At 39.0% G+C, this 26,630-nt stretch overlaps 2 protein-coding genes across 20 annotated transcripts in view; both read left to right on the forward strand.

The window, feature by feature from the left end:
• PROM1 (prominin 1) overlaps positions 1–23,542 on the forward strand; it is an 84,152-nt gene extending 60,610 nt beyond the window's left edge. For 4 of the 19 annotated variants that reach the window (XM_005296148.5, XM_065597035.1, XM_065597041.1 and 1 more), the window contains 17 exons: positions 583–735; positions 2,042–2,165; positions 2,632–2,735; positions 3,172–3,256; positions 5,493–5,639; positions 5,943–6,014; positions 11,232–11,324; positions 12,352–12,369; positions 12,780–12,833; positions 15,403–15,483; positions 15,580–15,648; positions 16,211–16,303; positions 17,880–17,995; positions 18,713–18,736; positions 19,108–19,176; positions 21,831–21,870; positions 22,117–23,542. In XM_005296148.5, coding sequence (XP_005296205.2) covers positions 583–735; positions 2,042–2,165; positions 2,632–2,735; positions 3,172–3,256; positions 5,493–5,639; positions 5,943–6,014; positions 11,232–11,324; positions 12,352–12,369; positions 12,780–12,833; positions 15,403–15,483; positions 15,580–15,648; positions 16,211–16,303; positions 17,880–17,995; positions 18,713–18,736; positions 19,108–19,176; positions 21,831–21,849 — 1,321 coding nt within the window. In that variant the 3' untranslated portion in view covers positions 21,850–21,870; positions 22,117–23,542. Of the gene's footprint in view, positions 1–582; positions 736–2,041; positions 2,166–2,631; positions 2,736–3,171; positions 3,257–5,492; positions 5,640–5,942; positions 6,015–11,231; positions 11,325–12,351; positions 12,370–12,779; positions 12,834–15,402; positions 15,484–15,579; positions 15,649–16,210; positions 16,304–17,879; positions 17,996–18,444; positions 18,737–19,107; positions 19,177–21,830; positions 21,871–22,116 lie in introns of all 19 variants that reach the window. The other 15 variants (XM_005296150.5, XM_065597037.1, XM_065597043.1 and 12 more) reach the window with 9 other exon arrangements.
• Positions 23,543–24,579: 1,037 nt separating this feature from the next.
• On the forward strand, positions 24,580–26,427 carry FGFBP2 (fibroblast growth factor binding protein 2). Its single transcript, XM_005296147.5, has 2 exons — positions 24,580–25,331; positions 26,291–26,427. The coding sequence occupies exon 1, from the start codon at positions 24,654–24,656 to the stop codon at positions 25,317–25,319; it is 666 nt and encodes a 221-aa protein (XP_005296204.1). The 5' UTR covers positions 24,580–24,653; the 3' UTR covers positions 25,320–25,331; positions 26,291–26,427.
• The last annotated feature ends 203 nt before the right edge of the window (positions 26,428–26,630 follow it).

Raw genomic sequence — 26,630 nt, forward strand, 5'->3', positions numbered from 1 at the left:
GGTAGCCGTATTAGTCTGGATCTGTAAAAAGCAACAGAGTCCTGTGGCACCTTTAAGGCTAACAGACATATTGGAGCATAAGCTTTCATGGGTGAATACCCACTTCGTCAGATGCATGTAGTGGAAATTTCCAGAGGCAGGTATAAATATCTCTAGACTGATTCTGTCTGCGTATTTATACCTGCCTCTAGAAATCTCCACTACATGCATCTGACGAAGTGGGTATTCACACACGAAAGCTGATGCTCCAATACGTCTGTTAGTCTATAAGGTGCCACAGGACTTCTTGTAGCTTTCAACATTCAGATATGAAGTAGTATGTGTGTATTTTCAGACAAGTAAACTTTACAAGAGCAATTGGAAATTCTATAACAAATCCACATTCTCAGATTTTTAGTTGATTTTTGCACAGCTCCATTTATAACCCATTTGAGATGGGTCTCTTCTGAATTATTGGTCACCCTGCATAATATTTTTACCCTCTAATCTCTTTGATATTTCTTCTTTAATATTCATGATTGACTTTTGGACTGTGGTGTGCCATACATATTAATCCTGTAACTGTCTATATTGATTCATTAGATGGTTGGGTTGTCTAATTCTCTGCTGCATGGTGATTCTGATCCTGGTCTTTTACTATCTTGGACTATTATGTGGTACTTGTGGTTATGATAAACATGCTTCTCCAACAACCAGAGGCTGTATCTCAAACACTGGCGGCAATTTCCTTATGGCGTGAGTTTTTATTTTTAACAAGTATAAGTTAAATATTACACAAACATCTCTTGAAGTTATATACTGTATTGTGGAAAGTATATTTTGAAGAGCAGTGGCTTTATTACCCGGGTAAATATATACGCTGGCCAACTGAGGGAGGAAAAATAGATTTTAAGATGAAAATACAGGTTAAATGTTTGGAAACGAAGTGCCTCTGGAAGCAAGTTCTAGCCTTGGGATGCTTTAAAAAAATGTTAGGTTGGCATTAATATACAGTAATGTCTTTACTAGAGGATCATGTGAGAAGATAAACCATGTTAATCTCTTATAGTGAGAGCATTGTAACTAACAAACATCCATTTAAACCAATTTGGAAATTGCAAAATTGGGACACATGTCAAATTATTTAGACTATAAAGGGAATCTGTAGTTTTCCTCTAAAAATAATATGTATGGAACACATTTTTAAATGTGGAGTGGGCTCCCAAAGAGAGAGAGATTAGATCTGCTGCATCAGAAGAATAGGGGAATATGGCCTATTTCTATCTGATCGCTGAGGGCTTTTTTTTCTGTGGGTGATAATGATCCTTAGGGATCCTAGCACTGGGTTTAATCCATCCTTCTTGCTGAGGAGGGCTGGAACTTGCACAACCACTCTTGAAGACTAGAGGCTTCATTTAAAAAAAGTTTTTAAAAGGCAATGCACTCACTCTTGACAGAGGCAATATGCTCCACTTCCAACCTAAGAAATGAGCCAGCCTGTTTGTGTCTCAGACTCTGATCTAGAGTAGATCTAGATATAGTGTGCTTTATTCTACTCCCATTTCAAAGTGGGGTAAACTAAGTCTGCACGCAGCAGACTCCATGCAGCCAGGTAGTGCATAGCAGGCTAGTGTGATATAGATTTATACCCCAGCTTGCCACAAATTCAGTGGTCCCCAAACTTTTGAGAGTTGCGCCCCCCTCCTTTCAGGACCAGGAGCAGAGCCGCAGCTTCTGGGTGGGGGATGCGGACAGGCGTAAGGGGGGTGGAGGTGGGTCTGGGAGCGGAGCCAGGCCTGGAGGGGAGGAGCAGAGGGGGAGATAGGGGAGGGGGAGTGAGCCCTTCTCACCCCCCGGGGCGGCTAGCCCAAACTGCTGCACTGCACCCCCATGAACATTCCTCTGCATGTCCCATAATTTGGGGACCTCTGATGCAGCACTACTGGGAACAGTCTTTGCCTCTTCTTGTTAATTGCTACAGTTACTGAATTTTGGCTTCTCTACTGCATGCACTTCAGTGTTCTTAAACTCTCACTAGATTTTTTTTTTTTACCTTTTTCAGTGGAGTAGGATTCAGTTTCCTTTTCTCCTGGGTGCTGATGATCATAGTGGTCATCACCTTCGTTACAGGTGGAAATATAGAAAAGCTGGTCTGTGAACCCTTTGAAGACAGGACTTTGTTTAAGGTGAAGTTGTTCATATTCAAAATATTAACCAACCAACCAAAAAAAAAAACCCCACCCCAAACCCACAAGTCTTTAAGATGTTTGTAATTTTTTGTGCTGATTTGGCATTTTTGATGACTCACATCAGTCATGATAATATGGGGCTATTAGTGTCCACTCTGATGGAGAGGCTCATCCTCTGCCATTCTCCGTTGCAGATTCAACCGAGAATGGCAATGCAAATACTGTGTGCCTACCCTGGAGGTAATTCCTGCAGCTCAGCAGCCCATGATAACATGTGGAGCTACACTTTTCACTTTCTGCTCCTGAAAGATCCTTGGGTCTTGTGTATCTGCTTCTTTTTCCATCAGCAGATGATCTCTGAGGGGGAGGCGTACGTGTGCGTTGAAGGCTCGCATAAACAGATGCAGGCAGGAATTTAGAAATGTAGAAATATGATAAATAACTTCAGTGCACTTTGTTCTAGGTTTTGGATACTCCCTACTTACTGAATCGACATTGGAGAAACTACCTTTCTGCCATCGTGCTTAAAAATCCAGATATTAATTTGACCTTTGAAAAAGTTTACAGGTATTAAAAATATCTTGGCCAGGATTTACAGCTGTTACCATGCATTCCTTTTTGTCTTCAAAAAACAGCAATTTCCATATTCTAGATTTCCAGCATCAAAAATTGCCTATATACGGTGACCCCGTAATTTCCTGGGGAATCACTAGCAAAAGTGAGTGACCCACATATAAACCAGTTATTATAGGTAGTATAATACAATCGAACAAAAGCAGCTGTCCTTGAGAAAAGCTGTTTTGTGTATTTTACAGCATCAAAGAATCTTTAAAACTAAGCAAATTGTTAAATACTGTCCTTCCTATAGCCTGACATCCAAAAGATATGGCTAGAACGCTGTAAAAATTGACTAACCTAAAATGTGCTGGCATTGTTAATCATTTAAAAAAAATAGCACCAAGGTTGGTTTTCAAATTGATATATACATCATTTATTTTCATAGTGACTGCAAAGAAAACAAAGGAATTTATACCACACTTCACCTAGAAAATCTCTTCAATATCAATGAGTTTCTAAACATTAATATGGTAAGTAAAGGAAGTTTGTGATTGTGATCCTAATTTTGAAGTGTGTGGAGGGACATTGCAGTTGTCAGCTAACTTTTTCAGGTGTTATTGAACACATTACAGTACTGGTGGTTTTGGGGGGTAGGGGGTGGGGTTATCCATTCCTATATTCTCTAACAGTCAAACCTGGTTAAGATGGGAGAAAGTGTCTTATTTTTAGTAAATAACTTTGTAGAATTCTTCCATTCAGGGTCTTCATGGGCATGGAGAGCTCTATGCATGGGATTACTTACTTATTTATAAAGCTAAGAGTTTGTCACAGATATTTTTAGTAAAAGTCATGGACAGGTCACAGGAAATAAAGAAAAATTCACAGAAGCAAGTGGCCGGTCCCTGACTTTTACTAAAACTACCCATGATAAAACAGGAAGGCGCTGGGCAGATGCTGGTTGTCTGGGAGTTCCAGGGCCCCCTCCTCTCCCCCCCCCCCCAGTGGTGGGGAGCTGCTGGGGTCCCCGTGCCCAGCACGGGGAGCCATGGAAATCCCCCCGCGACCAGTGGTGGTGTCCGCAGGGAGCTGCAGGGGATCCCCTTGCCACCAGCAGCCGCAGGAAGCTTATAGCTCCCTGACACTGCGGGAGGCTGTGGGACCCTGCAGCTCCCAGCTGCCAGGGCTGATGTCAGAGGTCTTTGGAAGTCACGGATTCCGTGACCTCTGTGACTAAATCATAGCCTTATTTATAAGTCATAACATTGCTGGAGGTGTTCATGGCTTGTGATATACCAGAAGTCAGATTAGATGATCTGGTAGTCCCTTCCGGCCCTAAGCTCTGACATGATTTTTTATTTTACGTACATAAAGACCTCAAAGTCTAGCATTCTCCAGGAGATGCTGAGAATTCTTATTAGTTGAAGACAACATACGGTCTCTCTCTTCATATGGCAAGCCTCTATACTGACATGTTCAGTTTGGCAGGAACCAGAATTAAAGTTGGCCAAAGAGATGAATTGCTGTCCTATATGCACCCCACAACCCATGATAAAACTTGTATTATTTGAGAGAGGAAAAAAATGATTTCTCCCAACTTGGTTTCTAGAATTGGCCTAGGTTAATTGGATATCATTACTAGTTATCAGGTGTACTAATTTGTATTGCAGTAGCTTCTAGAGGCCCCAACTAAGATCAATGTCCCATTATGATAGGCATTGAGCCTACAAATAGTAAGAGACCGTCCCTGCCCCAAAGAATATACAAACAATAGACAAGACAGAGGATGGAGAGGAAATGAAGGCTTAGGGCTGGTCCACACTAACCCCCCACTTCGAACTAAGATGCGCAACTTCAGCCACGTGAATAACGTAGCTGAAGTCGAAGTATCTTAGTTCGAACTTACCGCGGGTCCACACGCGGCAGGCAGGCTCCCCCGTCAACTCCGCGTACTCCTCTCACGGAGCAGGAGTACCGACGTCAACGGCGAGCATTTCCGGGATTGATCCCAGAAGATCGATTGCTTACCGCCGGACCCGGAGGTAAGTATAGACGTACCCACAAAGACATGAAATGACTTGTCCAAGGTCTCTCAGCAATCCAGTGGCAAACTTGGAATAGAATTCTGATCTCCTGCATCCCAGTCCAATGCCCTGTCTGTTGGACGGCACAAATCAATATAGTACTTGTCTTTCATTACGTAGTAGGCTGGGGCCTTTCTGTTATCTTGATAAATTGTTAGAGGATCTTTTCTGGTCAATTGGTGATCCTTTTACCCAATTATGGTACAGAATTTCTGTCAGGGTTGATGATAAAATGCTAGAGCCCTGTGTTCTCTAGATCTATCATACAGTCTATGGCATAGCCTGGCCATTTTAAGACCGCTTTATCTGAAGAAACACATTTCCTGCATTTTATCCCAGTATCTGTTCTGGATGGAAATTGGACCCTCCTGAAGGAAGCACATTGAAATAGGTCATGGAAATAGAGTAAACTGTAGAGGAGCCGAAAGGATGTAGAGACAGGTTAGGACATTGCAAATTGAGAGTATGGGAAGGGAAGGGAAAGGAAGAATCAGACCTACTATATGTCCAGATTAATTTGACTTCCACTGGTCTAGCTGGGAGCAGAATTTGATCACTGAATTTTTATGTGGGTTAAGTGACATGAGTGATAAATCCCACTTGAAAGCACTTGCTCCTGTTGAAGTGCCTTATCACAGGAAGAATATGGACTCAGTGAGAACTGCTTCTCGTCTTTTTTCCTCAGTATACAGAAGATGTATCACTGAAAATTGAACATATTAATGTAAATCTTAGCAATATCGTTTTGCTAGATGAAATCGGAAAGCGGAACCTTCTGGATTTCAGTTCTTCAGGAATAGATGGAATAAACTTTGCAGCATATTTGACAGAGGTAAGATAATGGTAACCTCAAATCTGGGAGGTCATGCACATCTGGAAGAAAATATAGCAGCATATGTTTGCTTAATGGGCAAAACAGATTAAAGGCTGGTTCCGTGTGTGTGTGGGGGGGCTTTTAAGGGACACAATAAGTTGGTTAAAAACACTTGAACAAGAAAGCTTTTTAGGATTAGGTCCATAAATAACTTAGTATTTAGGGAAAGAGCTATGTTTATGTAATGGCAGTGCCATAATTTTAAAGTAAATGTAAATGCAGTAGTAATGACAATAAAAATGTTGCTTGTATCTTGTTTAGATCAATAAAAGTGTTACCAAAGTGGATCTTTTATCATTTGCTAATGACTTGGAAGCAAGAGCAGACCAGTTGGTGAGTTTTATTTGCAAAGAATATAGAACTGGTGGCTGTTCACTGCTAAAGGTTGTTCTGCTTTCTGACATTCGTAGTTTAATCAGCATTTTGTCACAGTAAATATCCACCCGTCTGGATTTCATATGTGAACAAAGTCATTGCTCCTCTCTCACACACATGCACATACCCTGCCATGTGGTATGTGGAGATATATATGTAACTCTCACATAGTGTTTCATTTTACCCCTTTTCTGTATACCCCCCCACACATCATTTCTGCCTCTGTTGTCTTGGTTTTCATTTATAGTAATATTTATTGCTGCTTTTTTAAAAAGACATTGGCAAGTCCTGCAAACTCCATTACAGTATTTCAGATAAGCACTGTTTATATTTTATTATCACAGCTTAACGAGAAAACTGACCCAAATCAGTGTGGGGAAAGGCCGTTGGAATGCATTGTCCAGTTATTATGTAGTGGATGTTTTTAGTGAATAGTTATATAAATGTTAGCTCCTGAAGGCCCTAGCTGAGACTGAGGCTTCATTGTGCTAGGCACTGTACAAACACGCAAAAGAGATGGTACCTGCCCTGAAGGGCTTACAGTTGAAAGTGGGTAGGAGGTGTGGATACAGCATACAAGCAAATTAATCTGGGGAAGAACTGGCACAGCTTTGTAGGCTAATATTGCACATTTGGTTTTATATTTTCATACATAGTTTCTTTTTAAAAAAAAAATATGAAAATAAAATAGCCAGCAAGCATTACAGTCAGGGCCAAAGCAAGGCAATCAGGTGCCCTACACATCATGGCCCTACCATATGTATGTCCCTGTACAGTGACAGGGGGTTCTCCTCCTTGCAAAGAGACAGTGGCATGGGACCCCTTTCCGCATCCTGGGGTGGTAACAGGAGCTCCTTCTTCCCCAAGACAGGCAGGAGTAGCAACATAGTGCCCCAAATACTTATTCCAGCTTGTTGGGAGCTTGTTGGGTGCATGGGCCAGGCCTGCTGCACTCTTCTCTTCTTATCACACATTCTCTGTTTAGACAGGGACCCCCAGCATTGGGGTTTTGGAGTTAACACCCAATTAAGATGTATAGTGCAGGTCAAAGCTTTCGTAGCTGTTGATTCAGGCTGTCTGCACACTCCGGCAGATATCAGTGGTTTGGTTACACTGTTTATTTTCCGCTTTTCTTTGTAATCATGAGAGCAAGAGACCTTTTTAATGAAAGCAGAGATTCTTCTGTTATCGCACGACTTCAAGCGCCTTAAACACAGGTCAATACTGACTTCATCCAGCCCTGGTAACTGTTAGGATTTGTTTTGTATTTTGGTGATGGCAAGATCAAGTTAGAACAAGAAAGTGGACAAAGTTCAAGGGTTGATGGGAATGGCTTCACACTAGGTTTGAGTTTACAACTCTGATTACATGACAGTAATGTGATTCTTCATTGTACTCTGAGATTTCCATTGACTTTCCAGTGACTCTAGCTCTCATTGTTCCTTTATTCACTTCCTCTTTAAAACAATGTTGCCTTAACTGAACTCTTTTTATGCAAAATTTAGGAGATGAATGGCTTCCCCCAGAAGATGTTACATAGAAGCAACTAAAATACATGTAATCTCTTCTGTTTGTACAGCTTCCATAAGCACAAGGCTCCTGTATTTATCTTCATTAAAGCTATGACAATGCATTCATTATTTATTTAACAGCCAAAGAATTGCATTCCAACAGAATGACTACAGAGGCAATTTTCTGTGAGCTAAAGCGGGACACCTCCAACATGCTCCCAAGTCCCTCAGTCAGTGCCTTCCAACACTCTTTTCTCTGGAATTGCTCATGATCGGGGTTCTTGAATGGTAGATTCCACATCCATCCATAAAATAGAAGATGTTCTGTGACGCTATCTTTATTTTATTTTTTTTTGTGGGTGCCTAATAAGCAGAGAAAAGATCAAGTCAGATAATGTGATGTAAAGTATATAGTAGTTAAACGCATTACTTGTCATTGTGAAAGTTTTTCCTCTGTGTGTATTTTGGTGATGCTGATTAGTGTAATGGATGAGATCATTGATGGGACAGCATAACATGTTAGAATCAGTGCAAGGAAGCTAGACTGCTTTGAAATTGACACTAGCGTCTAAGGATGTAATGTCTATGATCCTGCGCTGTTTCGGATAACTCTGGATGTTTGGGTGAAGGGTGAAATTTGGAGGAAGGCAACATAGTTTTGTTTGTGGGAGATTTTATAAATGGGGACTTAACTTATCTGGGCAACTATAGTTCAGGAGCTCAACTAAACTACATTTGCTAAACTCTCTCTTGCCAACAGCAGGTCTGCATATTAATCTGCCACCCTTGAGGAGCAGAATGTTTTCTGACTGCTTATTAGCCCTTAGTGCCATGTGAGGCTGAACATTTCACGGAACGATGAGGATGTGGTGTATGTGGCAGGTCCTAACTCCCACTCCTTCACCATCTGCTCTGCCACCACAACAATTTGGCATCTGCAGAGTCTTCTGTTTTTGCCTCCCTATATCACTTCCCCCGAATGGTTGTTTTTTTTACAGGCCTCCGGATTCACTCTGTCAGTGTGTCCACAGTTAGCTGTCCCATCTAAGATCCTGGAGTGTCTCCCCCAGGACAGTTGAGCTCTAGGACTATTTATGGCTCTGGCTTCTGTTATTCCTGCTGTCTGAGTACCTTGAGTTCTCCAGCCCCTTCAGGAATCGTTTGATGGTTGCTTTTCCTTCCTAAGTCCCTAGATAGCACAGATTCTGGGGCCGTGTCTATATTATAAAAGAGATCTGCTGCCAATGGGTGCAGTTGACCTGGTGCACAATATAGTTTTCTTATCGATGCTTACTCATTGCTCATGTTTGGCACTGGTTCTGCTGCACACATTGCTGACACCCATTTTCAGCAATGGTTCTTGTCAATGGTGTGGACAAAGCTTTAGATGTATGTGAATCACCTCCCTGTACAAGAAGTGGCTGCTGCTCACTGGCAGGGACTCCAGTTCTACCAGCCTGCATGGAAAGATCAGGCCTGTCTCTTTTCCCACTTGTCCCGCTGACAAATAAACTATTTAAAAAAAAAAACACTTGTTCTGCTCTCTGCAGTGAGAAAAACAGAAAAACAGGCTAAAGTTAAAAAAAATATTCTCAGGCCTATTCATCCAGCATGGGAGAGGAAAGTGAGATCTTGTTGTCATCTTCCTCATTTTAGTCAAAGGATTGAGATTTGGTTGGGACAGAAAGAGTGACTTACTGAATGAACTAGTTGACACAGTATTGGTATATTTACTCTGATTAAAAAACCCGTGGCACCAAGGCATCTCAGGGTTCAGGCTGTGGGGCTATCAAATTGCAATGGAGATGTTCTGGTTTGGGTTAGAACCCGGGTTCTGTGACGCACATGATACTATGAGTGGCCAATGTTCTGCTTGGTTCCAAGAAAAGTTACCTGAATAGGGTCAAGGTAATTTTTCCAGTTCCCCAGAATGAGATCCACAATGTATCAGCTAATGCCCCCCTAATTGGTGCTGCCCTAGACTGATAGAGTTAAGCTGAGTCATACCACATTTAAACGTGCAGACCTTAATGAGTAAACATCCAGAACATTTGTTGACCTTAAGATAGGAGAGTCTAAATATTCAAAGTGACATAGATGCACTTGGAAATGCCCCATGGTGGGAGTTAGTATATATTATTGGGGGAACATCTGCGGGTATGCATGATATTAATGGGCTTTGTAAGTGTGCAGGCCATACTAGTAGTTGTGCTAATTGCATTGATTTGGAAGGTTAATGATCTTGGTTAAGCAGTTGGGAATGAGAAGAGATGTATATTAAATATAGGCTTCAATTAAGCCTTAAAAAGGATTCTAAAGCTTCACGGTGGGGAACATTGGGAGCAAAGGGGCATGTTTAGGCCTGACAGAAGCCTGCTGTGGATATTAAGTCTGTTCTGATAACATTTAACAGCATAGGTGTAAGAAGAACTGTGTGTGTGTGTGTGTGTGTGTGTGTGTGTGTGTGTGTGTGTGTGTGTGTGTGTGTGTGTGTGTGTGTGTGTGTGTGTGTGTAAGAAATTGCAGAGTAATCATGTATTTGAAAAGAAAAGATAAAGTAACTAAAAAGCTAGAAAAGACTGGTCTGAACTAAAACTAAACCTGTACTGACGGGAGGAGAGTTAACATGGAAATAAGAAGCTAATGCATGATGTATAAGGAAAGATAACAAGAAGTTATAAATAAGTTTGTGTAACAAAAGGAGGGTGAAGTAAGTAATTGATCGCTACTTGCTGAGTGTTTTGCCTTAATAGTTGTTAGACCCATCTTTTAAGTGAACCGCAATCCTACGCCATCCCTCTTGGATCATCCGAGTCTGGTTTCCAGCCTGAGCCCAAATGTCTACACTGCAATTTTATAACACCGCAGCCCCAGCAAGCTGACCTGGGCCAGCTGCAACTGTGCTTTGGGTCTTTCATCACAGTGTAGAAAGACCTTTTTTCAGTGTCTAGAAATTGACTGCAAAGGCTCTAATTTTCCTGACTTTAGCTAAGAGAGAACCACTAAACAGGAAAAAGCATAGGCACAAATGTTCCTTCCTCAAGCCAGAATCACTCAAAGATTATAATATTTCTGATTGGAAATACCTTAAATCAATTGGCTATATTCAACGTTGTAAATAGTTCAAAAGACTAGATGTCCCTAAATCTGTACCAATCCCACATGTAGATGTTTTGGTTTAATCTATAAAGGAAAATTATAATCCCAGTGGAGGGCGCCATTGCACTTTGAGAGACAGTGGATAAATAACCGGAGCATTCCCTTAATAAGATCAATCATTCTTAATGAGCCTCTCAGACATTAGAGCAAAAAAGAGTGAAGTTATCCTGTGCTTTTGATGTTGAGAAAAAAATGGCTAACTCCGTGCACTATGTGAAAATTCATACTATTGAATTTGTACAGGTATTTTAACATTTCTCTGACTATATTAGAATTGCACATTTGTTTCACTTACTGAGATTTCTACTATTTTTATGATGATTTCCCTGTGCTGTAGCATATCTAATGCCATATCATATTGCTTTGCAAAATATGACCAGAATGTACATGTTCTTGATTGCTACACATTTCCTTGTTTTGCTTGAAATATTCTTGATGCTTTGGAAAAATATCACTTAAAAAAACTGCAGATCAGCAAACTGAATTATTATGTTTATATTTGCAGCCCAAAGGAGCACTGGAAAATGCATTAAAAGGACATGCAAACAGTATTCGAATGATTCATAACCAACAAGTTGTTCCACTGGAGCAAGCTATGGTAAAATTATTTAAAAGTGTTGTACTATGAACACATAGTTATATTAAAAATATAGATCTATATTACAAAACTACCGATTAGAAAATCAGCAAATTACAGTGCAGCTAAGGACTTTTTTCTTTTGTGCAAATTCCATATTAGGTTTAGTTTTATGTATTGTATATTTCCAAAATATGCACATCTTCATTTTTGTATCTAAATACAGGTTTTATATATATTTATGTAATTAAAACGGTAGTCAGATAAATTTTTAACTAACCAATTTCATTACCGTTGTTGTTAGTATTATATAATATTGTGAAAACCAAACTTTTCTTTGCCCCTTTTGTTTTCCACTTTTACACGTACAATTTTATAGAAATACAGTAAGACGGAGAAAAAAACTTCCACAAGTTCTAACTTTGCATCATTTTATTTTCCATTTTTTGCACTACATTCATGTTGGGCAAAGAAGATAGTTATAATTTTCACATTTGTTTAATGGTTTAGTTTTACTTTCTGGGTTTGGTACTGTTGGAAATCCCACAGGGTAATGTTTACAGCCAAAGAAAAATCTTCTTCCTTGACCTTTCAAAGGATATGGAAATGTTTCTTCTAACAGGTTTCGCCAGGCACCCTTTTCTTTAATTAAAAAAAATTAAAAAAGCAAGCGCAAAGCACAACTCCGCCAGATATCAGTTTTTCTCTGTATATTCTGCTTAAATTTTTCAGCTTATACTATTAGTGTCTGAGGGCCCAGGTCTGTTAGATGATGAACATCTCCTGGAAAGTGCTGAAGAACTGTCTGAAATCACTGGGAATCTAGGAGGTCAACATCTTCCAAGGGGCTTTCAGTACCTCACAGGACTGGGCCTTAATTTAGCAGTTCATACATACATTTCCATACAGAACTATATTTGTCCCTGTGTTTCTCTTATAGAGAAGTATTAGGTCCTCTGTTTCATTCTGCTGATCCTTCACTGTTTCTCTTCTAATTAACTCTTAATTATTCTCATCTTTTTTTCTTTTTCCAAAACTGACTGTCAAGAAATATGTAAAAGCTAGGGTAAGTGATTTTCCTTTCCAGAACTGTAAAATAATATACTGTGCACAATGAGCTTTAATTTTAACTATTCTCCGTTACCCCTCCCCCCAAATAAATGATATCCAGCCTTATTGCTGCAAACTTTAGTTATATTGGAAGTCTTCTAGCACACAGTGTGGCTGCTCTGTGCTTTAAGAAAAATATTGTTTCCTTCTGAGAGTCTCTTACACACACTGGCTACTAGTTTCATTAGTAGGTAATCAGTTCTTAGCTAATGCAACTAGTTTGCATCTGTTAATATTAATGTGTTTGAAATATATTATTGGTTCTGATTTATCTAGGTGACATATTCTTATAGACCTACATTGTATTAAAGCAAGAGGATTCTTTCGTGTATAAAATCTTTTTTTTTTCTTCTTTTTTTTAACCAGAGCACTTTAAATCAGAGCATTAGATTACTGCAGAGGACATCATCTGAATTTATGGTAGGTTAGTCTTTCTGTCAATAAGAACATATTTTATTTTTTTACTTTAAATCTATCCTACCACAAGCATACAGGACATAACATTTGCAACATTTTTATTTTGCTAACTTTTCGGGGGCAGGAAGAGAGTGTAATACTTAGAGCTGGGGACCAGGGATGGAATCCATGAAGGTACTTGAGCAACTAAGTCACATTTTTAGGCACCACTGTGATCCATAAAACTCCTGCTTGCCTGACACCCAATCCTGTAGGTACCTAAACTCCCGTGGCTCCCAAATTTTTACCTCTGGGCATGTGCAGTGCAGCCTCACTGTAGGTGTCCAGACAGCTGTCTCTCACTTAAGCCTCAGAGCAGTTCACAAGCCCAGAAAAACAGGCATTAGGCTGCCTGTGTCATGTGTGAGGCCCGTCTGGTAGATCGCCTCTGAGACCCTTCTGGTGAGTTCACACAAAGCCGTGTGGAAGAGGAGGAGACCTCCCTCAGAACATTTAAACCAGTGGTTAGGGAACTCACCTGGGATATAGGAGACACCCCCCCCTTCAAGTTCCCCCTTCACCTTCTTCTCAGGTGAGTGCCCTAGCCACTAGGCTATTGTGATGGTGGTGCTCCCTCAGTCTCTCATTAAACAACCGAATAATTAAATATTAACTGGAACAGTAAAGGAGTTGTTTTGTTTTGGGCTCCACATGCAACTTAAGCAGCCAAAACACCTGTCTTCCCCCGGTTCATGGATTGCCAGCAGAGATGGGCACCAGGCTTACCACTCACCATCTGGCTGGCACCTTCCCGGGCTAGCTTAGTTAATACCCTGCCTAGTGCACTGGCTTTGTGGATCACAGTCTAACGCACCTATGGCTCCCCATGCATTGTGTAGGGAGCCAAGGGGTCTAACTCAGGCTTTGTGTATCAGTGTTGTTCCTGTGAATTCTATTTTTTCTAGGCACCTAAATAGTTAGGCATTGTGATGCTCAGTGTTGTAATGTCCAAGTTCCTTTGCAGGTCTGAGTCTGAACCAAGGAGTCTGAAGCTCTGGGCTCTATTCTACAGAGATCTAGGTGCCTTGGTTTCCTCATCTCTCTCATTTCCCATTGTAAAGCACTTGATGTGCAAAGTGTCATTGATTTTATTGTTAATCTAGGTAGTTACAGTGCCCAGGAAGCAGCCACAAATCAAAAGACGCTTTGTGGCTATTTTTTAAACAGGCCATTGGAAAGTTTTAATTCTCACTTAGTAAAATAATTTCAGTACAATTTTACATGCTGTGGTTTTCCTGTTACTCAGCACCTTGCTTTTACTCTTAGTCATTGAGGTGGGATTGCCTTACCTGTCCGTATGTAAAAAATAAAATAAAATTAGCCCACACACATGCTTAATGAAAATTAGCCCACACACATGCTTAATGAAATGAGCTCCACTGTCTTGTTAATGCTGGATGTCTCTTCCTCTGGCACAGTGTGTCCACCTTGTCCCCTTACTCACTCTTGCAATCTCAGCCAAACTGCAGGAAGCTTGAGCTTGACAGGGCTTCCCTAAGGCAGCCCACCTGCTTTCCTTCTCCATAGCAGCTAGTGCTTGCACAGCCAAGAGAGCAGCTGCCTTTCTGCTCTGCTAGTCTCATGAGAATCAGCAACAGGGTGGAGAGTCCTTCTGGCAGCAGCTTTCCCTGTTACCACCAGCCTCTCTTGGCTCCTGTAGCAACAGTCCAGCCCCAGTAGCGCTAGTGCAGTTATGTCACCTTACCTGCTTCGGTTCTTCTTGTCACTTCTACACCCATGCATGGCAGCAAACCAGCTGCAGGAAATCCATTCAGAACTTGTATGTCCTGGACCTAGATGGGCAGGTAAGAGGGGCTGGTGAGAACATGAGGTTGTTGTGGGGAAGGAACAGAAGCTTAGAAGCTTTTCTTAAACTCACCTACAGCGTAAGGCTATGAGTACATCATCCTTTCTGTGTATTGGGGAGCTATTGTGATTCTTTTATAATGAAAAGCTGTCAGGTTTAAAAAAAAAGGGGGGGGGGGGCAAAATGTTTTAAGGACATTAACAGTCTACATTGTAGTCCACAGCTGAGATATTGTTTGACCCTGTACTTCCCTTCCACATGCATACTTCTGCCATGATACAGGGTGTGAAATTATTTTCTGAGGCAAGACTTAGCCATGCACTATATAGGTAATGATAAGCAATTATTGTGGGGATCCAGGTGGTGACGGAATGACTCAGGAGATGAGAGAATCCCTACTCATAAAGGAAGGAAAGAAAAGAAGGGTAACCTGTTCTAGAAGTATGAAAGAGAGTACAGCAAGGGCTGCTGCCTGACTATAGAGTTGCCTGCCTCTGGCAGTGGTGAGGGGGTCCATGTTGGTATAGAATGAATTCTTGTGCCTTAGGGGTGCCAGGATATTGTGGACCCACTGTTGCACTCACTATATTGAGAGAAACATTTTTCTCGGGCAATGGTATTTGTTTATCTATAGAAAGGACTAAAAATACAATACCCCCGCAGCGTACCAATGTCATAGCAACTTTGGAAAGGTCTTAGCTATCTTATGTATGGTCTTTTTTTCAGGTAAAAGTAAGAAATGTGATTAGTGCTGTTGATGCTGCTCAGTTTCTCATAAGCAACGATGCGTCACTGGTTATCATCCAGGTAAACTTTTTTCTGTTTAAATTAGTTTAATGAATTTATGGTGCAGTAGAGGTTTTATGTGAGGGATTGGTTGTTTGTTTGTTTTTATTTTTTTAGGAAACCAAAAAGTACATGGATATGATAATAGGCTACTTCGAGCAATATGTTGAGTGGGTCAAGGAGTCGGTAAGTGCATTTACTACATTGAGGGAATTACCATAAAATACGACACAGCGTGTAAAGAATCTAAAAATGAAAGACTTATTCTATTTAAAGTGTTTTTTATCATGTGTGTTCAGAACAGGGGAAAAGTGTAAACTGTTATAGTGTGTTTACTATAAATGGAGTTTCATTATATTTAAAGTAGAATGGAAGCAATGAGTTGTTTCAGTGCATAGCAGTGTGCAAAATGCAGTTCTAATTACAGTGATGTTTCTCTAGGGTGCAAATGGCCGAGATACCATTTGTACTTTTCTTGCACTGAGCCTGACTTTGTTTTATATTTTTGCTCACCCTTTTCTTAAAGAAAGGAAAAATAAATGCATAATTCTATTGAGCAAAATAAGTTAATTCTTCAGGTGTGATTTGCGCTCTGAGGATAGAATATATTGCAGGAATTTGCTTAGGGACGGGGGAACACGCTCTTGGTAAATTACACATAAAGCTTGTACCGGGTATTGCAGGGTTTGGTGGTTTGTTTTTATTTTTTTTAATGAATGACTTGAACAATATTTTTAATCTGTTGTAGATTACCATGGAGGTAGCCGCATGCAAGCCTATTGCCAACGTGATAGACACTGCAGTAGATATATTTTTATGCAGCTATGTAATTGATTCTGTGGTAAGAAATAATTCCCATTTTTCAAAACTAGGGCCTTAAATGAGGAATTCTTGCTTGCACTTCCACCAAACTGTGAACATAACTCTCTGCATTTCATCCTTTGACTAAAATGTTCTGATGAGGGAGCTTGTCTAAATCTGAGATTGGCCAAGGAGGAAGTGTTCTGATCTGGATTAGATTTAGTTAAAAGTATGGAGCTCGGGTCTGAAACCACTCCAAGGCTGGAGTTTCAATACATTCCCATGAGATTTTGTCCCATAATCGCAGAAATCCTGCAAAATCCACTGTTCTTGTGAGATTTTGCCATCTTGAATATGAAAAGAGACCAATTCTCATTCTGGATCTGAACTTGAATCAGAACGGTTTTGGGGGAGGTTCTGTTTTGGGGAGTTGAACTCCCGTGAAATTCAAAGGGGAGCAGATCTGACATTCCAGCTTTGACCCATCTCTGCTCTGAGAATATAAGAATAATGAAAGTACTGAGGAAAAATTTCCACAAACATCTTTGCTGGAATCTAGAAAATGTGGATGAGGAAAAGGAACTTTTTTCAGGTGGTGTGCAGAAAACAAATCTTGATTCATTCATGTACAGAGGAGAGCTTCATTATGGCTGGTAGTACTATGAGGTGCTATTTGGCATTTTCTCATCTCTCAGAGGATGAAAAGTTGGCTGTGTGTATTAAAAAAAAAAAACCACACATCTGTAAACCACCTAAAACTTCTCCCATCAATTCTTTCTTTTCCTCAATCAGTCCGAACCAAGCAATAATCAGAACTCGTATACAAGAACCACCTCTAATTTTCTGAAATCGAGTCTGAAGTGCCCTAATCCTGCTAACACTAAATCCTGAAACCTGCTGTCCTGCCAGAGCCAAGTCAAAATCACCTAGCACCACAAAAGAACTGCAGAACCTCTCTTCCTTCCATCCTGCAGAAATTGAATAGGAAAAATACCACTCACCATTTCAGTTAGCTGTGGATGGGTCAAAATCTTACATGCATGTGGGCCCAGCTGGGATCTTTCATCAAGTCAAAACTGCCTCCAGCCCATAGGAATCAGGTTTAAAATACCATTTTAACAGCTGGAGCTTGCTAATCTGTGCACTAATGAAATTACTCTCACAGTCGTGAACTGCAGCTGTCAAGTCAGAAACTACCTCTCAGGTGCTGAAAATTCAGCTTGCCACAGGGAATGTGAATAAGGCTACTACTGTTAAATATCAAGGCAGGAAAAAAACATGACTAGCGGGTTCATCTCTAAGGACACGGTATCTTCCAACTTGGAGTTGGTTGGTTGAGTAGTAATGTTCTGCTGATGGCCCATCTCTCATTACAGGGTCCTGCAGTGTCCTGGACCATGCCAGTGACTTCAGCTGTATGCTTTCAGAAACATAATTGACAATCAAGTAGTAATGAGGGCAGCAACTTTAGCTACTAAATAAGTCAGTTTAAAACTCAAGACTCTCTAAGGGGGGGTCAGTTCTAAGAAATAATGTGAGAAGAAACTAGAAGTGGTTTAAAACGCTGATACAGTATTTTATTGAATGTCATTTTCTTGATTTTTGTCTTCTTCTAGAATACCTTCTGGTTTGGTTTGGGAGGCTGTTCAATATTTTTAATTCCCGCAATAATTTGTGCTGTAAAACTATCCAAATACTATCGTAGAATGGATACAGAGGATGTGTATGATGAGTAAGTATATAATCTTAAATGGGCTAAAAAGAAAGTGGACACAAATACTTTCCTGCATAACACAGGATTTTACATGAAATATATGGTGCATCGTTTAAACCTTCACTATTGGCAAAATGAGTACCACAGTATCTTCTGAAAGAGTACAGGTATGGGCCCTGATCCGTCAATATGTGCCACATAGGTGGACTTCCGTATCGTACATTGATTCAGTGGGGCTCTGTACAGGTGTAGAAGGGTCTGCCTATGAGACGCTCTTTGCAGGTTCAGGGCTTTAGAACTTCTTACACCTTTATTTAAAAGTATTCCCAATTTCAGGTAGATCATCTTTGCTCAATTATAGCATTAAGATAACTTGTACCTGCTTTGTAGTTTCCTTGTGTTAATTCTTTCCTTTTTTTGCTCAATATCCTGATTATCCCTAACCAGTCTTTCCTTTTCACTTGCAGTTCCTCTGTCTCAGGGACTTGGCATTTTACTTTATGATAACTGTTTTTACTTATTTTCATTTTGACTATTTTTTCCTATTTATTTTAGCTGTTGTTCAGTAAACTTGTGCACTTCGTTTTTTCAGATCATTTTATTTCACACTGGTCAATTTACATTGTACATTCACAAATGAATAGAGCAGCAGCAAGACATGTACTGCTAAGACAAATGTTCACTTACTAGTATGTTTTTTAAGTTGATTGCTTCTCCTCTTTTTATATTTTTTAGTGTTGAAACTATACCCATGAAAAAGTAAGATACTTTTACTGATATTTGTTAAAATTATTTTACTAAGGAGTGAGGGTTTATATTTAGAAAGTTTTTTAAAAGAATTACAAATGTCTTTTGGTTTAATTACATTTTATAATGTTAGGGTACAACTGAACACAGATATCTCCATTAAATAATTGAAAATTGGAGCATGCTAAAATAAGACTTCATAGAAGTATTTGATATTGTACAGTATCAGTATAGTTGAAAATTAAAGAATATTGTCTACTGAACACACCCAACTTATTTTTACATACAATATCATCATCCATTTACGTATCTTTGTAGCCATTTTGTACATATTGCATCTTATAGTTAACATAGTCTTTTTTGGTGTATTTATTTTGTTACAGTATGGAAAATGGTAATAATGGTTATCATAAAGAGCATTTATATGGTATACACAATCCTGTTATGACAAGGTAAACCAAGTCTGAAACTGCATGCCTTCACGTTTCCTTGCTTAGTGTACTATGCTAATTAGCTATCCAATTTTCTGCATGTTTTAAAGTGAATAGTGCGGAAGCAGAGAGTTATTCTCCGACAATAGTTTAATTTTCTATTTGCTTTTTGCATGGTTGCTCACTATAACAAGTGCTGTATGTTTAATTTTTTTGAATATGCCTACATAACCATAGATATTGTAATAGTATCCAGTCATTTAACTATGGAATTTTGTAAGCTTAAAAGCCACATAATTCCATATTACTTCTCTGATATGGTGGCCCTAAAATGGTAAAGTTATTAAAGTACTCTGTATAGAAATTAAAAGGCTGTGGGGTGCATGTTCACTTTTTCCTGGGGTGTTTTTTTTTTCTTCATGCTTATATAAAGGTCTGTAGGACCAATTATAAATTGATACCTAATAATAGCCACTTTGACTGTAACATGGGGCATTAATAGATGATTCCTTTTTAAATTCTAGTTTGGTTTTTAGAATTTTTTTCATGTGAATGCATAGAAGTAGGCTACATAGAACAAGCAGGACTAGAGATTTGAAAGAGAGAAAACAAAAAAATCTTTTATTTTATAAAAGCAATGAGTAGCTACAGTAACCTCTCAAATTAACGTAATGTTTAATTGCTCCAACCTGTGCCTTTGGTGCAGCTTTTTAAATATCTGAAAAAAGGCAAAGTTTGCTATGTGCAGGCTGCAAATGGGCCAGGGGAATGGAAGGGGTAGAGGGGAAGATGGATGTTACTGCACCTCTGAAATTAGTCTAATCTTTTATATGGCCAAATAGTTAAGTCACAAGTCTGGGAGACAGGAGTTGCGGGGTCTTCTCCTGTCTCTGCGGCTCACTTGCTATGAGACACTGGCAAGTCACTTAACCTCAGTGCCTTGGATTCCCATTCCATAAACCTGGGATGATGCGATCCACCTCACTGAACTGTAGTGAGATTTCAGTAGGCTTTGTAACATACTTCTGAGTTCCTTGAATGAGAAGCTATATAAATAATTGACAAAGATAAGGAATAGTGAGCCACATAACTTTTTTTTATATAGAACACATTTAGATTGAATGTTTGGTAGAGAATTAATTTTTATTGCTCACTGGGTCATGGATGGGGTGTTCTATGTTGATGGGGCTTGAAGTTGAAATTTTTGACAGCCCTCAGGGCTGTATCAGTTGAGTAAAAGTCTATTTTGCATTGATTATTTTATTAACCAAGTAGCTTCCCTATGCTTCCTTTAGGAGGAAGTATTTCATAACAGTGGTATTGGTTAGGGTGACCAGATAGCAACTGTGAAAAATCAGGACAGGGTGGGGGCTAATAGGCGCCTATATAAGGAAAAAGTCCCAAAAAATGGGACTGTCCCGATAAAAACGGGACATCTGGTCACCCTAGTATTAGTGGTGTTATAATATTCATTATTTTGGCATAGCCTATATCACACTGTGGGCTTTTGGGACTCCTTAAATTAATCTATAAGGTATTTGACTCCAGAGTCAACTCCACTGGCACATCGGAGAACTTCCACATTAAAGACTTTTTTTTGATATTTTCGATAAGAGGGAACCAATAATCGTCCAGACTTTAGAGTCACTTTCTGATCTTTGGACTTTTTTAATATTGATTTTTCAACGTTCTTGAGCTGTATGGCACATTATTTGTGTGGTATTTCAAAAAAAAATTTATAAGGAAATCCTTGTTCAATGACTGAATATACAAGATATTCGGAAATAAGCCAAAAATCATTAACATAAAAAATACTCTGTTAAATGAAAGCACACTAGCTTTCCACATGGACACAAACATATTAAGGACTAGATTCTGATTTCAGTTGTCCTACTGTCAGTGAACTTTCTCTGGATTGCCCTTCTCCCTGTCCCCTCCCCCCCATAACTAACATTAGAATTTACTCTAAACTGCTGCTTCTTTTTGATGATTTCATATCTGAGACAGAGTTTGGAAAAACTGGATCAGGGCTACCACAATCCAGGGATACCACTCCAGTAGATTCTTGTTTTCTGTTCTTAACTGCACCGTTTTCATGTTTTCTGCTACCCTACTTTTTCTCAGTTCCTACAGATCTTTTTAGTTGGCTGTAAGTATTTGTAGCATCTTTTGAGTGAGATTGTTAGTAGTGAAACCATATCCTTTTAAAGTGACAGGAATAGGAAGCCTCCCGTTTTGCACCTGCAGTGTTATGGATGCAAGTAATTGCAGGTTGCAGTTGCATTTAGAAATCTACCTGATTATTTTCCCCCGATCAGGTAGGTAGAGATATAAATGCATTTGATTTTTATTTATAGTTATTTGTGAGAGCAAAATGGGAGGTTGGGTTAAGACCTTTTCTAACTCAGGTCTATGGTATTTGATTATCTGAGCATTTCCTTCCACCCTAAAACAAGTCTTAAAAATAAATAAATTAAACCCATTTTCTCTAATTAAAAACTTCAATAACTGGCAAGAAGACTCAGGACTTATTTATATAGCACTAATAGGTTTCAGACCTAGGGATAACTGGTCACACTATTGACAGCTGACAGTGCCACGCACTGTAGTTATGAAGTCAGGTTATTCAGTTCTTTTGTTGGCAACAGAAAAATATATTTCTGTGTTCTCTTTAGCTCTGTGGAACAGTGGTAGCCAATACTGGAAACATCAGGGGTAAGTACGGAACTTTTAAAATTTATTTCAGCACATCCTCCCATTTTAAAATCTGCTTCTTAAAATGTAAAAGAACAAAGGCTTGTACACTTATAATAGCATGATTGTTGGTAAGGTAAAGAAGTTTATCTGTTGACACACCCGTGAATTTCACATGAAGACCATGTATTTATAGTGTTCTATCTAAATTGTATTGCTACCTTAATCAATTTTTTACTGATTCTTTTTCTTGTGATCTATTTTCAGCCTGTAGAAATGAGCCTCAAGATTCTTCTACAAGAAACATGAAATTTTTCCAACCACACTGGGATCTGAATTCACCATCCAAATCCCATGCCACTTGTTCTATGTGGCTTGTACAGTAAATCAGTCTTGAATCAAGAAAACAGTGTTTAATGTTATGCCATTAACTATTGTACAAAATACCAGAGCACTTCCTCTTGTTCACTACTGTTTAAGACTTGAACTAAAGTGGTTTCTGTTTTTTACTTTTTTACACTGGGGTTTCTATTTCACATCACAGTACGTATATTAATGTGGCTTACACAGATTTTGCTTAAAGTTTACTGCCCTACCATGATTACTCAAGTTCTTACCTTACCGTTTTGTTGGGAATGTGTTAAATACAGTATATACACATTTGCATAAAGAATACATTTTGTATACAGAGTCTTTTGTATATACATTTTCTTAAAGCTTAAAAGTGTTTTAGCTAAATTTTTGATATTGTATAATGTACTTCACAGAGGAATTTATCAGCATGTTCAGTGTTGACTTTTGGTGCTCTTGGACAACCACTTTGGACTGAACTTTAAATGTACAGGATATGCAGTATCTCCTGTCTCTGAAAAATTAATTCAGTTGAAGGTTTTTCTCCCTCTTTTTGAGTTACTTAAAAATCATCATGTATTAAATATTAGGTCTAAAAGGGTATTTGCAGAGAGACTCATTTAAAATTACAACTTTTGTGTATGTGGCAGGGTATGGAGCTCCCTGGAGTTTGAGTGATGCTCTAATTAGACCATGAGAGATGTCATAAAGTTGGTAATTTTTAGAATACTTCATCTCCAGACCAAGTTCCTAATAAATGTCAGTGGTTCTCTAAACAGGCAGTGATTTATATTTTTGCTAACTAATTTTTAAATTAAACTTTCTACACAGGAATTTGAACACTTTTAGAAGGGTGTTTTACATCACTGTAGTTTAGTGTATTGCCTTGAATTTAGACATGGCAGTTGTGCTGCTGGATTATATGACATTGTAAATCCACTTAAAGGACTGTAAAGGTCTACACTACAAAAATAAAGCACAGGGGATGAGAAAGATGGAAGAATTGGGTATCTTGAACTGAACAGCAAACTGATTATATACCAATATTAACTATGTTTCCAGAAAAGGTCATTTGGCTTAAAATAACGATAATTCCAGAAACCTTTGAAAACATAAAACAAAACTGAACAGCAATACCAGTTTTATGTGGAATAACATTGTAAGTTTTTCACTCTTTGGTCAGAAATGGAAATGTTTCGATGTGACAATATGTAGCATATGTGTGTGTGTGTGTGTGTGTGTATATATATGTTCAGAATTGTAGAATTTAAAAAGTTTATTTTTAATTTGAGAAAATTTTCCCAATCCATTTAAATAAACAAAAACTTGGTTAAGTAATCTCTATTTGATTCATAAATGACTATTTTATTTCATTTTAAGTGTGTTTGAGAAGTGTAGGAGGCACACTGGGTTAAGATATGGGCTAAGATCACATTGGAAATTGGGTTTTGTCCTCCTTACAAAAACTGATGTACTGTTGGACTTCATTGACAATATTGGCTCCAAGCAAGATGAGAAATCCAGAAATAGAATGAGAGGTATTGGATTACATTGATAAACCTGTGTGGGGAAGCTCATAAACCCCCTGGCCACACTGGGTATGTCTACACAGCAAAGAAAAACCCACTGCTGGCCCATGCCAGCTGACTTGGGCTGCAGGGCTGTTTCATTGCCGTGTAAACTTCTGGGCTCAGGCTGAAGCCCGGGCTCTGGGATCCTGTGTGGTGGGAGGGTCCCAAAACTCGGTCTCCAGCCTGAATCGACATAGTAATGAAGCAGCCCAAGACCTGTGAGCCCAAGTCGGCTGGCACGGGCCAGTCATGGGTTTTTCTTTGCTGTGTAGACATACCCAGTGTGTCCTAAACTCTTTCCTTAGTTAAGGAATGTGCTGTTGATTTTCCACAGTATTCCATGTTTCCAGTATTGGCACAATAAAATATAAAAGCCACATGCATGCCAGTGCACATCCACAAAAAACATAAGGGTACCACAAATCCATTTTTATTAATTGAATAATTTTTAATCTTCTGGACAAAACCTCATAGGTTTGATTTGGCTGACCTTCTTGTGACTACTTCCATGTGGTCAGACAATATCTGGCATAAAGACAGCTATAAAATAGCAGGAGGGTGGAAAATATCTGTTAAAATCAAAGGTGATGTGTGAATTTTGGGTAGGAATGTGCTTTTAAGTTATACAACTATCGTGCTCTATTTAGCTGCAAGATGCGTCTTGTTACCTTCTTGGGAGTTCACAGGTTATTTGACATTCCCTTGAGCTATAAATTATAGGCATATGCTTACACTAGGGTGGTTTATTTAAAAAAAAAATACAGGCCACCTTGAGAGAGAGAGTTCTTTGTGCACGAAACCTTTAAATTGTGAGCAGACAGTTGCTTGTTTCTTTTGCTTTTTTGGACTGAGTTGCTTCAGGATTTTAGTCTGTGTTTCACCATGAAGACTGTCATCCTTCTTCTAATGATGGTCTGTTGCATGGGAGGATTGGGACAGAAACAGACACAAAAGAAAAGGAGCAATGGTGAAGAAATCCATTTTCAGACTAAAGTCAAAGACGCTTGCACAATGAACATGAGTGGTGATGGGGAAATGAAACTCAGAATTGAATGCAAAAACCAAGGAAAGTCTTACTGGTGTGAATATACAGGCAAACCATCAATTTGTCGTCCTTTCAATAACAACCCAAAGGTTTATTGGAACCAGATTGCCCTTGAACTTAGAAAACTCCCAAACGCTTGCCAGTCCACCCTAGTGCTGAAGCCCAGCATGTGCCAAAAGGCTCCCACAGATGCTCACATGAAGCAAGTAGCTTCCAGCATGAAGCCAAACCAGAGTCCTAGCCAGCAAGCAGATGCAGCCAATCACGGGAAATCAATCCAGAAACCCTCAGCTTCTCTAAAGCAAGTTAAAGAAACCCAGGCAGGGAAAAGCTCTGCCAAAAAAGCAGGGAGACCTAAACCATCTACACTACCTCTTGTAAAACCAACACAGCGTGGACAAGGGTCTGAAAATGATACTGAAGTAATGAAGTTGGCACGAGAGCACTGCTGGGAATCACTGCACACTTTCTGCTCCTACATCATCAGCATCTTTAAAGGTTAAGAATTGCTTCAGGTAAAGCTCTCTCTTCAATAATATACAGCCATAACAGAATCTCTTCAAGTCGTTTTTTTTTTTTTTTAATTAAGCTCAGGGCTCTTTAAAGGATATAGATAGCGGTAGTATATTGTGTAATTAATTCAGAAACTATCAGATAGGAAGAATTTGTTCACCTTGAAGATTTAAACTTGTTGACTGTTAAGTGATTTAAGGCCTAATCCCATGAGGTTTTGAACAGCATAATCTACCATTTGAAGTCAATAGGAGTCAGGGAACCCTAGTACCCCTCAAGATTGGGCCTTTAGTAAGAATTAAAACAGAGTGCCTGCTATCTTAGTTAATAATAAATAGTACTATTTTCCAAATTACTTTCCAGCATACTTCTGTGTGTGCTACAATTCTTAACCCAGAATCTCATCAATTCCACTTGTATAAACTGGATTTATTTTTCCCCCAAAATGCATGCTGCTTTGATTAAAAAATTATGCCATCTGATTAGTTTAAATGTATTGCATGCATCTAAAAGCACAATTTAGAGAAAGAGACATTCAAATTCTGAGAACACAAGGTTGTTAACCAAAACTACTCGTTAATATTTAATTAACTTTTAAACTATTTTATAGAGTTTAGAAAAGTTACTTAATTTACATACATAAACCAAAACAGACAATTTTTTGAATATTTCTCATGGAAATGAGAGGTGATTACATGCTAAATCTTTGCTGCTATAGTTTGGGCGTAAAGACAAAGCCGTCACAGAAGTAGTCGGAGTTGTACCACTTACATTTTACCTTGGAGACTACCAACAGCTGGCTACAAAACCTGACAAACTTTCCACAGGAATGGAAATGTGTACAGCCGGAGACAGAAAGTTAGTTAATTTTAGGTGTGCTTAGACTGCTGAAGATCCCAACTGTGCTTAATAAGGCAAATTGCTAAATGACTAATTTTTATTTTCTTTTTTTATTTTGCAGAGCAAATTTCTTACAGCTGAAGAGTTCCCTACTGGAGTTTCTGTTTAATACTCTTTTAGACTAAGTTTCAAAATGGGACCATAGCTATAAATCTTGTAGTTACTTTTTTTCCTTTGCACTTCTAAAATTAAACCATTTTAACAAGTTTTCAAGGCAATCACCAAAGATGCATGAAATTGGAATGATTGTACTGAAATTAAGAAATTCTTCTAGATAAATTCTTTGATTCTTCTAGGTATAGATATAATATATAGGAACATGACTGCATTTAATCTGAGATGCCAGGTTAACCTGGTTTTAAAGTGCTGTACTTTGCTACATTTTACTATTTGTGCAACTT

Source organism: Chrysemys picta, chromosome 5 (genome assembly GCF_011386835.1).
Source record: "Chrysemys picta bellii isolate R12L10 chromosome 5, ASM1138683v2, whole genome shotgun sequence".
NCBI lineage: Eukaryota > Metazoa > Chordata > Testudines > Emydidae > Chrysemys > Chrysemys picta.